At 47.7% G+C, this 11,793-nt stretch overlaps 1 protein-coding gene across 1 annotated transcript in view; it reads left to right on the forward strand.

The window, feature by feature from the left end:
• The window catches only part of EEF2K (eukaryotic elongation factor 2 kinase), a 73,365-nt gene that overhangs the window by 53,122 nt on the left and 8,450 nt on the right, over positions 1-11,793 (forward strand). The window contains exons 11-15 of the mRNA XM_003795712.3: positions 618-685; positions 4,763-4,840; positions 5,578-5,640; positions 7,299-7,433; positions 7,598-7,786. Coding sequence (XP_003795760.1) covers positions 618-685; positions 4,763-4,840; positions 5,578-5,640; positions 7,299-7,433; positions 7,598-7,786 — 533 coding nt within the window. The remainder of the gene's footprint in view (positions 1-617; positions 686-4,762; positions 4,841-5,577; positions 5,641-7,298; positions 7,434-7,597; positions 7,787-11,793) is intronic.

Here is an 11,793-nt window from a genome sequence, read left to right on the forward strand (position 1 = left end):
AGCCGTCATTGTTGTTTGGCGGGTCTGGGCTGGGGATTCGAACCCACCACCTTAGGTGTACGTGGCTGGCGCCTTAGCCGGGTGAGCTATAGGCGCTGAGCCAAAAAAAAAATCATTTTTTAATCTGTGTAAAAATAAGTAGCCAGACAGATTTGGCTCTGGAAAGCTGAGGGCAGGAGATAGAGATGGGGAGTCATCAGGAGATGGTTAGCTTTGAAGCTATCTGAGGCCGTCTTCTTGGACCCAAAATGTAAATATGGCTTTTCTTACCTTACCACTGCCGCTTACCAGGGGCCAACTGTGGGCCAGGCGCCTATGCTGTAATTGCATTACAAATGTAATGGCATTTGTTATGACAGCCCTAGGGAGGCTTGGAGGTGAAGCTGCTTGATCAGGATCATTCACTTCACAAGTAGCGGACTTACCACAAGTTCTCAAGAAAGAACTATAGCCCCTCGGTGCTGACAACACTCTCCCTTTTTATGCCTTTCTTTAAAATTAAAAAAAATAACTAATAAAAACTTGGTGTCAGATGTGGTCTGCTTTGGGCTGTAGGTTGGTCTTGTGCATATTCCAGTGGTGGAACAAACACATTATCTCTGTTTCTCCCTGCCCAGATTGGCCACTGTTCAGTGATCTTGATAACATGGCACACAGAGACCATGACCATCTGGACAACCACCGGGTGAGCATGGAGGGAGAGGGGCTGCAGGCTCCAGTACCCTTGTGCTGGGAGGATTAGACTTTCTCCCAGTGGGACTGAGGGTGAATCTTCAATTTCAGGGGTGGGCAGCCCTGCTCAGGTATTATGCCCTGGACACTGTCAGGAAGGCAGGGGTGGGGACAGCAGGAGGATGCAGATGAACTCCAGCCTCCTTCCCAAGACACAGCTTTTCTCGTGGAAGAGCTGGGGCCGTTGTAGTCCCCAGAGATGGTTAGATATAGATAGTGGTAGATGTGGCCAGCACCCTACCCACTGAGAGGTGCGACCTTCTAGTAAGTGCCAGGTTCACCTCCAAGTTTGGTTTAGCCATGTGTGTGGACAGTTGTCTCATCAGTGGCCTATACTGGTCTCAGATCTATAAATGTAACACAGTGAGCCATGATGCTCTTGGATTGGATAAACAGAATGTTTCCTATAGCTTCAGGTTGACTCAGTGGTAAGAAACTGAAGACATCATATCTACCTTCATATAAATGTATATTATCGTGTCAAGTTAAAATTTCTTACAAATTCTGTAAAAAAACAGGCTTTACAGAAATATCACACTTGCACAGGCCATAGGCACACTTAAAGCTGTGTTCTCAAATTGTTCCAAAGGTTCAAGTTCACTATTGGCTGCTTTTCAGAGTTCTTGAGTGGAAGAAAAAAATAATCATTGCCGATACATCTGTGGTGAGTGTGGGGTCAGACAGCTTGGTTTGAACCCTGGCTCCATTACTGGGTGACTGTAAGCAAGCAGCTTACCTCCCTTGTGCCTCAGTTTCCTCTTTTCGAAACCAGAGATAATGAGAGAACTGCCGGACCAGTTGTCTCTATGAGCCTGGTAGATGGTCTCATTTAACCCTCATTACAAGATGTTTATTTTTTATTTCTTCTAGAATAGGTTTTATTCTAGAATTAGAACAAATGTTAGGATTTTAAAATAGGTAACAAATACATCCTCATGTGTTAAAAGGAAAAGGCAAGAAGGATTAGTCTGGTGACGAGTTTCCCCTGCACCCTGCCCTCTGCTGCCTGCTTCTTGTCCCCAGTGGTAGCAGCTGCTCTCATTATCTCTGGTTTAGAAAAGAGGAAACTGAGGCACAAGAGAGGTAAGCTGCTTGCTCCAGGTCACCCAGTAATGGAGCCAGGGTTGTCTGACCCCACACTCACCATCCTTTGCTGCCTCCTGCCCCTCTCCTTAGGGAAAGTATTCATGTCATTTCTCAGATGAGGAAACTGAGGCTTGGAGAGGTTGGCTATCTTGTCAGGATTTCAGAGCTAGGGTTTAGCACAGTGACTGCCATGCTAGAAAAAAATTTTTTTTTCCTTGGGGCCATGATGTTTTGTTAGGTCAAGAGGACGGTGCTCGTAGCTCAGTGGGTACGGTGCTGGCCACATACACTGAAGCTGGTGGGTTCGAACCCAGCCCAGGCCAGCTAAAACAATGACAACTGCAACAAGAACAACAAAAAATAGCTGGGCATTGTGGCGGGTGCCTGTAGTCCCAGCTACTTGGGAGCCTGAGGCAAGAGAATCGCTTAAGCCAGTGGTTCTAAACCTTCCTAATGCTGTGGCTCTTTAATACAGTTCCTGTGGGTCATGATTTCCAGTTGAGAACTGCTGGTTTAAGCCCAAGAGTTTGAGGTTGCTGTGAGCTGTGATGCCACAGCACTCTACCCAGGGCGACAGCTTGAGACTCTTTCTCAAAAAAAAAAAAAGATAGGTCAAGAGACATGTGAGTTATATATGCTTCATGGCACCCTGTCCTCAAAACTAGATTCTTATAGCTTGGAAATGACCCTGGAGAGTAGGACAAGGTGCCCAAAGTTGTGGAACTCCTGGGTAGGGCTTGTGATCCATTTTCAAAAACAGCCTTTCACAGCCAGGTGCAGTGGTGTGCACCTGTTGTCCCAGCTACTCAGGAGAATGAGGCAAGAGGGTCATCTGAGCCCCACCCCCCAAAAACAGCCTTTGTCTCAGCAAAATGAACACTTTAATTTTATTGTACATAAATTATACCTTAATTTAAAAAGTTGAAATTGCTGGGCGTGTTGGCTCATGCCTGTAATCCCAGCACTCTGGGAGGCCGACACGGGCAGATTGCCTGAGCTCACAAGTGGGAGACCAGCCTGAGCTAGAGCAAGACTCTGCCTCTAAAAATAGCCAGGCATTGTGAAGGACACCTGTAGTCCCAGCTACTCGAGAGGCTGGGGAGGCTGAGGCAAGATAGTCACTTGAGCCCAGGAGTCTGAGATTGCTGTGAGCTATGAAACCATGGTACTTGAGGATGACAAAGTGAGACTCTGTCTCAAAAAAAAATTTTTAAAAGCTGAAATTGTTTTTTAAAACACCCATCAGCCTTTTAGTCCACACAAAACAGAGGTAGAGAGGGCCTTTTGAGGATAGCATAGCTCCTTGGACTAGAGTGGATCCCTGGCCAGACCAGAGACCCAGGATTTCATTGTATGTGTTTGAATGGTTCCTGGCTATCTACAAGAGTGATCCAGGTTTCATGTTTATTCTGGTGACACCAAGTTGCTTTAAAAAATATATTTTGGCTCGGCGCCTATAGCTCAACGGGCAAAGGCGCCAGCCACATACACCTAAGGTGGCGGGTTCGAATCCCCAGCCCAGACCCGCCAAACAACAATGACGGCTGCAACCAAAAAATGGCCAGGCGTTGTGGCAGGCGCCTGTGGTCCCAGCTACTTGGGAGGCTGAGGCAGGAGACTCGCTTGAGCCCAGGAGTTGGAAGTTGCTGTGAGCCGTAATGCCACGGCACTCTACCCAGGGGACAGCTTGAGGCTCTGTCTCAAAAAAAAAAAAAAAAAAAATTTAAGTAACATACAATGAAATCAAGAAGCATAAATTCACAAAAGTGGTTTTATCTTGAATGAAAAGAGAGTAGGATGAGAAGGGGACACACAGAGTTCCAAATTTTAGTTTCTTTTTTTTTCTTTTTTTGAGACGGAGCCTCAAGCTATCCCCCTGGGTAGAGTGCTGTGGCATTACAGCTCACAGCAACCTCCAACTCCTGGGCTCAAGCGAGTCTCCTGCCTCAGCCTCCCAAGTAGCTGGGACTATAGGCGCCCGCCACAACGCCTGGCCATTTTTTGGTTGCAGCCATCATTGTTGTTTGGTGGCCCGGGCTGGGGATTCAAACCCGCCACCTTAGGTGTATGTGGCTGGCGCCTTAGCCGCTTGAGCCACAGGCGCCGAGCCTAGTTTCTTTTAAAAATAAAAAATTTCAAGTAATTTGTAGTGTTAGGAGTTGACAGAGTCAGGTGGTAGGTGCATTAGAGTTCGTTTTAGAATCTTTGGTGCTTACTTATGTGTCTGAAATACTTCTTAGTAGAATAGTGCCTCAAGGCATGGGATCCTGGCAGTCCCTAGGGAGGGCTGTAGTAACTAATGGGGCAGGCAATGTGCAGGAAGTGATGGAACTCACGGTTGGTAGGCACATGACTGAAGCTTTAGAGATTCCAAATTATACCAGACTCCCTTTCAGACTAGAACACGGATCTGGAATATAAGAGACATGCCCAGGTGCCTTTGCCATTTTAGTTGAGGGCTTTCTGGTAGTAAATATTGTTCCCAAGGCTGTATTTTTGTCTATGGGTCATAGACTTGAAACCAGCCTTTGTTTTTCTACCTGTGAAATAGGTGAGTCACCCTGAGTAAAGCATTTACTGAGATCCACATTTTCAGAGCGTAACACCCTGTTTCATCCTTGTAGCCAGCTCTTTGATGTAGGTGCTGTAATGCGTCCAATTTGTTGAGGACACTTGAAGTTCAGAGAGGGTAAGCAACTGCCCAAAGGTTGGAGCTGGAAAGTACCAGAACCAGGATTCCAGCCCAGGCAGTCTGGCTCCAGAGCTCATGGTCTTCACTGTCACTTTTCACTGCTCCCTTGTCACCCAGCCAGCAAGGGGCAAGTAGGAAGAGGATGCTAAGTGAGGTGATGGACAAAGGGGAGAAAGCCAGTGATTAGAATGTTCAGATGTCCCCAGGTACTCGGAGGACCACTGGGATCCTAATTCTGACTTCTCTCCACAGGATTCTGAGACTAGTGGAGACAGTGGATACCCCAGTGAGAAGCGGGGTGAGCTGGATGACCCTGAGCTCCGAGAACATGTAAGGAACCCACAAGAGATGAGATCAGAGTCCCCTGTTGCCTCCTTTATACTCCAGGAGGATAAAAACTTCCCTTCCTGAAGGGGGAATATGAGTGGGTCCTGAGAAGACAAGACAAAATTAAAATAAACAAGATTACTTCAGATGAAGATAAAGGCAGGGGAGAAGATAAAACAGGATCATGTAGATCAGCCAGGGGGCAAGTGAGGAAGCTTAGATAGAAGGTTGAAAATGGCCGACAGATCTTACAGCACGGCAGGAGAAGAGAGGATGCTGGGTAACAGGCAGGACCAGCACCGGCAAGGGTGAAGAGGGCCTGTCCTCAAGGCACAGGGTCAGTTTCTTCAGGCCCCCTACCCACAGCATCCTAGGAGGGTCAGCCACTTAAAGGCTGTACTACCATGTGCCCAAATTAAGGCTGCACTGCAGGGCCAGTCTTGCTTGGAGGCATCTGATCTCAGCTTTATGATTGTGAATATAAAACATGCAGTAAGAGCTTTGTCTAAATGAAGGACTTGGCACCATTTCCCCAGTGGCTTTGTAGTGGGATCCGGTTCCACCTGTCCACACAGGGCGAGGGACCACGAGGCTGTGGCTGCCCCTGCATACCATTCCTGCCTGTGACCCAGCATCTTGTCTGCTGGACAGACCTGGGAGGATGGAGCTGGTTGTCAGGAGGAGGTTCTTGGCAGGAAACTGTTGCCCTTTGCATCACTGTCGTCTCTGCCTCCATTCAGGGTCACTCCAACAGCAGTCGGCGGTATGAGTCTGACGAAGACAGCCTGGGCAGCTTTGGACGGGTAATGCACCTCTTGGCATCCTGGGCACCCCTGCCTGCCTGCCCACCTCCTCCGGGCTCTGTTGCTGTTTCTCCTCCTTTGTGTCACTGCTGCCTGCCGGTCTGTCTACATGTCCTAAAGGAAAATTTTGCAAAGGAACACATCCCCTCGGCAAATACTTTTTGAGCCTGTGCTCTGGACAGTATGCCAGGGGATTTGTGGGGTGGATTAGGGCAGGAAAGGACATCACAACAGCTGTGGCTCATGTTGTAAAGTGCCTGCCTGCTTGCTTTAGAGGCACCTTGCAGCATTACATCAGTTTACTTCTTACAGCCACCCAGGGATATGTTACTGATCCCCATACTATGGATGAGAGAACTGGGGTCTCATGTTCATATGTCCAACAAGAATCTTAGGTGATGGTCATCACTGGGCCAGTCTGGGAGTGACCTGCCCACTGTTCTAGCTGATTCCCTAACATGCTTTGAACCTCTCACCTCCAAGCCTTGCTAAGGGGAATCTCACTCTTCACAAGGTCCTTCCTCCTCCTCTGGTCATCACTCCTCAAATCCTACCTGCTCTCCAAGCCTGGAACCTGGTGGCTTCTCCTCCTAGAGTCTCCACTGCCCACCCTGCAGGCTTGATAATTGTTCCTCCCAGAACACCGATTATTTAACGGGATTTGTGTGTGGGGGGGGGGTATTGGGGTCTCCTCTGCTCTTGTGGAGCAAAGTTGCTCAACTGTGGCACTTTTGGCCTTCTGAGCTGGTCATTCTTTGCTGTGGGGGCTGCCCTATGCATCATAGCACACATACGGGCACCCACACAGCTGCCTGGCTTTATCCTACAAGACCCGCTGGACAGGATGTCTTTGGCTGAGAGAAATGATGTATCTTCTAAACCCATTCTCTGCATCTTCCTGTGGATGCTGTCCATAGCATTATGGTGATTTTGCAAAGGAAAGCAAAGTGGATTAGCAGGAAGGTGTGAAGACAGACTCTTCTGGTGCGTTATATGGGGAGCTGGCAAAGGGAGTTGCTACATTGATAAATGAGAGTGAAACACTTCCTTGAATGTCTGTTTTGCCAGCCCTGAGTCCTGTTGCTGGTGGAATTTGAGCTGTTAAAATTGGAGATGTAGGCTTGGCGCCTGTCACTCAGTGGTTAGGGTTCTGGCCACGTACACCAAGGCTGATGGATTCTAACCTGGCCCAGACCTGCTAAACAATGACAACTGCAACAACAACATAAAATTAGCTGGGCGAGGGCAGTGCCTGTGGCTCAAAGGAGTAGGGCGCCCACCTCATATACTGGAAGTGGCAGGTTCAAACCCAGCCCCAGTCAAAATAAATAAATAAATAAAATAAAAATAGCCGGGCATTGTGGTGAGCGCCTATAGTCCCAGCTACTTGGGAGGCTGAGGCAAGAGAATCCCTTAAGCCCAGGAGTTAGAGGTTGCTGTGAGCTGTGACTCCATGGTACTCTACCAAGGGCAACGTAATGAGACTATCTCAAAAAAAAAACCAAAACTGGAGATGTATTTGTCCAATACAATTTTGATACCATGAGGGTTCACTCTCTACCCCTCTTGACAGGCTCCTGTGTAGTGGGGGCTGCTGACAAGCATAATGATGGGCTCACCCCAGTCCCACACTTCTCTGGCTGGTTCTCTCCTTTTAGGTTTGCGTGGAGAAGTGGCATCTCCTCAACTCTTCTCGCCTCCACCTGCCAAGGGCTTCAGCTGTGGCTTTGGAAGTGCAAAGGCTTAATGCTCTGGACCTTGAAAAGAAAATTGGGAAGTCAATTCTGGGGAAGGTATTGGTGATGCCCATTTCCAGAGTCCCCTCTGCACTAACCCAGAGGTCCCTGGCTCACACCTCTCCTCTGCTAAGTGCTTCCTCCCCAGGCTGGCTGGGTGGCCTTGGGGTGCAGCTCTGGCCTCTTAGACTGCTGGGCCAACAGCAAAGTCTGTGTGGCAGGTCCATCTGGCCATGACACGCTACCATGAGGGCAGGCGCTTCTGTGAGAAGGATGAGGAGTGGGACCGCGAGTCAGCAGTCTTCCATCTGGAGCACGCAGCTGACCTGGGCGAACTGGAAGCCATCGTGGGCCTGGGACTCATGTACTCACAGCTGCCCCACCACATCCTGGCGGACGTCTCCATGGAGGTGAGGGAGGAGGGGGGAGTCTGGTCACCCCACCACTTGCCTGCTTCCCTTCCAGGAGATCATTCATTCACCTGTCTCCTGGGCTGGAGGTTTATGCATGGCACAGAAATGTCCTGGCCACTGGTCTCAGGGCAAGTCCGTCAAAGTTAGTTGAAACTGGCCAGGTGGGGTGGCTCCCACCTACAATTCCAGTGGTTTGGGGGGCTGAGGCAGGAACATTGCTTGAAGCCAGGAGTTTGAGACCAGCCTGGGCAACATAGCCAGACCTCATTTCTATAAAAAATTTAAAAATTAGCCAGGCACGGTGGTGCACACCTATATTCCAGCTACTCAGGAGGCTGAGGCAGGAGGATCACTTGAGCCTGGGAGTTCAGGGTTGCAGTGCACCACTGCACTCCAGCCTGGGCAACAGAGCAAAACCCTACCTCTTAAAAGAAAAGCAAAGTTGAAACTGGCAGAATTGATCTGTCTTTGGAGAGTGAGTAGAAAGTGACAGTCACATTTCTAGGCAATGGGAGATGGTGTGATGGGAGAAGCAGAAGGCACTGCTGAAGACACATGAGGAAGGTGTCAGTGTAGGCTTTCTGTGCATCAGTTCCAGGTGGCCAGAGCAAAGCCTGGCACTCAGTAGGTGCTCATAAATGATTGGTGAAGGGATATCTATGTTAGACCTAAAGGCCCAGTGGCAGTGAGCCAGTATAATGGGGGTGTGAGGAGTTCAGATAGAGGGAATAGTGTGTGCTGGGGCGGGAGGTGGAGACAAGGTGGTGAGTCAGAGGCCAGGAGGCAGATCAGTTCAGCTGGGGCTGGGGCATGAGCAGGAGAAGGAATGGACACAGGAGAGTGGGCCAGGCCCAGATCTAAAGCAACAGGATGTGCACAGGTAGGGAAATGATATGGGGGTTCTGTTCCTTCTTCCTTCCCTGGTCCGAGGGCACAGGGAGAACTGGAGTAAGTGAATGGGATTTGGTAAGAAACAGGGAATATAATCTTTTCCTAGAAGTTAAGAGGCCCTGGAGGGGCATGTGATCCCAGCATATCTAATCCCATCCTTCCCATCGTGTGGGCTAAGGTTGGGGACAGACAAGTGGTGGCAGGCATGTTAGCTATTCAAGAGGCTGAGGTCGAAGGTGGCTTGAGCCCTGAAGTTCGAGGTTGCTGTGAGCTGTGATGGTGCCACTGCAGTCCAGCCTAGGTAACAGGGGGGAAACCTGTCTCAAAAAAAAAACAAAACTCTCCTTTCTTTCCCTCATCCTCTCATTTTTGAATAACAGATAACCCATTATGATTCCTTACATACTCATGTAATTTCAGAGTATATTAGTTTCCTAAGACTACTTTTTTTTTTGAGACAGAATCTCAAGTTGTCACCCTCGGTAGAGTACTGTCATGTCACAGTTCACAGCAACCTCAAACTCTTGGGCTCAAGTGATTCTTTTGCCTAAGCCTCCCAAGTGGAAGGGGACTACAGGTGCCCACCACAACGCCCAGCTATTTTTTGTTGCAGTTGTCATTGTTGTTTAGCAGGCCCCGGCTGGGTTCGAACCCGCCAGCCTTGATGTATGTAGCTGGTGCCCTACCCACTGAGCTACAGGCACCGCCCTCCTAAGGCCACTTTAACAAGTTAGCACAAACTGGGTGTGGCTTATAACAACAGAAATGTATCCTTTCAGAGTTGGGGAGGCTAGAAGTCTAAAATCCAGGTGTCCGCAGGGCCATGTCTGAGGGCTCGGGTGAGGGGTCCTTCCTTGTTTCTTCTAGCTGCTGGGGGTTGCCAGCCGTCTTCCTTGGAAGGGATCACTCCAGTCTCTGTCTTGGTTTCCACATGGCCTTCTCCCTGTGTGTCTCTGTTACTTCTGCTCTTGTAAAGGTATTAGTCATGGGGGATTTCGGGCCCACCTAAAATCTAGCATGACTTCACCTTAACATAGCCAATTACATCTTCTCAGTCCCTGTTTTCAGATCAGATCGCATTCTGAGGTTCTGGCTGGATATAAATAACTGGAGAGAAACTGTTCAGCCCAGTATACATTTTTCTACATGTAAATATGAAATGGATTCTTATTTTCATCCTCTTCTTTTTCCTCCAAAGTTGACAGGCATACTATAGTGCTCCTGGACTTTGCTTTTTTTAACTTGACAGCATCTTAGGGACATTTTTCCTCACTGGTATAGAGATGTTTCCTCTTTCTTTTTGATAGCTATGTAATGTTCCACTATATGGGTAGGACATCCTTTATTTAACCTGTGCCCTATTGATGGACACTTGGGTTGGTTCCATTCTTCTGATATCACAAAAAATTGCTACAGTAACTGGCCTTGTATATATTAGGTTGAACCTCGTAAAATTTCTATTTTTATAGGTCATAGATGGTAGAATATTGGTAGTTTCCTATGGGTCAGTTCAATGTATTATTTGGAATGTGGGCAAAGGATAATCCAGAGGTGTTTTTATTTCTTGTTTAAGGTCAGTGGTTCTCAATCTTCCTAATGCCCTTTAATACAGTTCCTGAGGGTCACGACCCACAGGTTGAGAACTGCTGTTTTTAGATGATGACAAGGAGCCTTGGTTGGTAGATGGGAACTTTCATTTGTGTTTTTATGCTCCTTGAGAGCAGAACTGAGTATTTCCCATTTACTGTTAAATGGTAAACATTTAATAGTCAGCTTTCAGGGGTGAGGAGGGAATGTGCACATTTATATGTATGTAAATATATTATAAATTTTGCTGATACAAAGAATATATAGATAGGCCAGGTGTGGTGGCTTATGCCTACAGTCCTAGCACTTTGGGAGGCTGAGGTGGGAGTATCACTTTAGGCCAGGAGTTTAAGACCAGCCTGAGCAAGTGGGACCCCCATCTCTAAAGAAAATTAAATTAGCCAGGCATGGTGGGGTATACCTGTAGTCCCAGCTACTTGGGAGGCTGAGGCAAGCGAATCACTTAAGCCCAAGAGTTTCAGGTTGCTGTGAGCTGTGACGCCACAGCACTCTACCAAGGGCAATATAGTGAGACTCTGTCTCAAAAAAAAAATAAAAAAAGAAGAAGTAGAACTTCATTTGCCATTGATGTGAGCAACTTCTTTCTTGAATCAGATCCAGTTTTAAATACTGGAAGAATATTTCTTTTTTTTTCTTTCAGATTAATATAAGGGCATTTATGATTAAGTAACCTTGTTTGCATTTATTAGGTAAAGTCCCAGTTGTTGAGCCCGTCACCCAAGAGGTGTGCCATATACCTGTACATTGTGCTCATTAGGTGAAAGCACACCAGTCCCCTCCCGGGAAGAATACTTCTTGATTTCCTGTGCTAGTCTTAGAATGGCCACAGACATGACCCACTTTTAAGTTTAATCTGCAGATTAATGTTTTCCATCCTTTCATAAGTTTAGATAATTGAAAAACCAATAAATCAAACCTTGTTTTGCCATCATCTGCTTTCTGTGGGGTAAGTGCTCCTACAATGGCCAATTTCATGTTACCACAATAGTTATAACTGAAAGAGCTGGGGAGAATGGGCAGTAATGCATCACTATACAGTTCTTCCATCATACACATGCAGTAACTACTAATTCTCAATCACAAGTTCTTTTTTTTGGAGACAGAGCCTCAAGCTGTCGCCCCCAGGTAGAGTGCCATGGCATCACAGCTCACATCAACCTCCAACTCCTGGGCTCAAGTGATTCTCCTGCCTCTGCCTCCTAGTAGTTGGAACTATAGACCCCTGCCACAACGCCCAGCTATTTTTCGGTTGCAACCGTCATTGTTGTTTTGGCAGGCCCCGGCTGGATTCGAACATGCCAGCTCATGTGTGTATGGCTGGTGCCTTAGCCACTTGAGCCACAGGTGCTGACCCTTTTTTTCTTTTTTTTTAGAGATAGAGTTTCACTTTATCACCCTCAGTAGAGTGCTGTGGCGTCACAGCTTACAGCAACCTCCAACTCCTGGGCTTAGGCAATTCTCTTGCCTCAGCCTCCTGAGTAGCTGGGACTACAGACACCCGCCAC

The sequence above is a fragment of the Otolemur garnettii genome, unplaced genomic scaffold (genome assembly GCF_000181295.1).
Source record: "Otolemur garnettii isolate 467f Iridium unplaced genomic scaffold, OtoGar3 scaffold00096, whole genome shotgun sequence".
In the NCBI taxonomy this organism is placed as follows: Eukaryota; Metazoa; Chordata; class Mammalia; order Primates; family Galagidae; genus Otolemur; species Otolemur garnettii.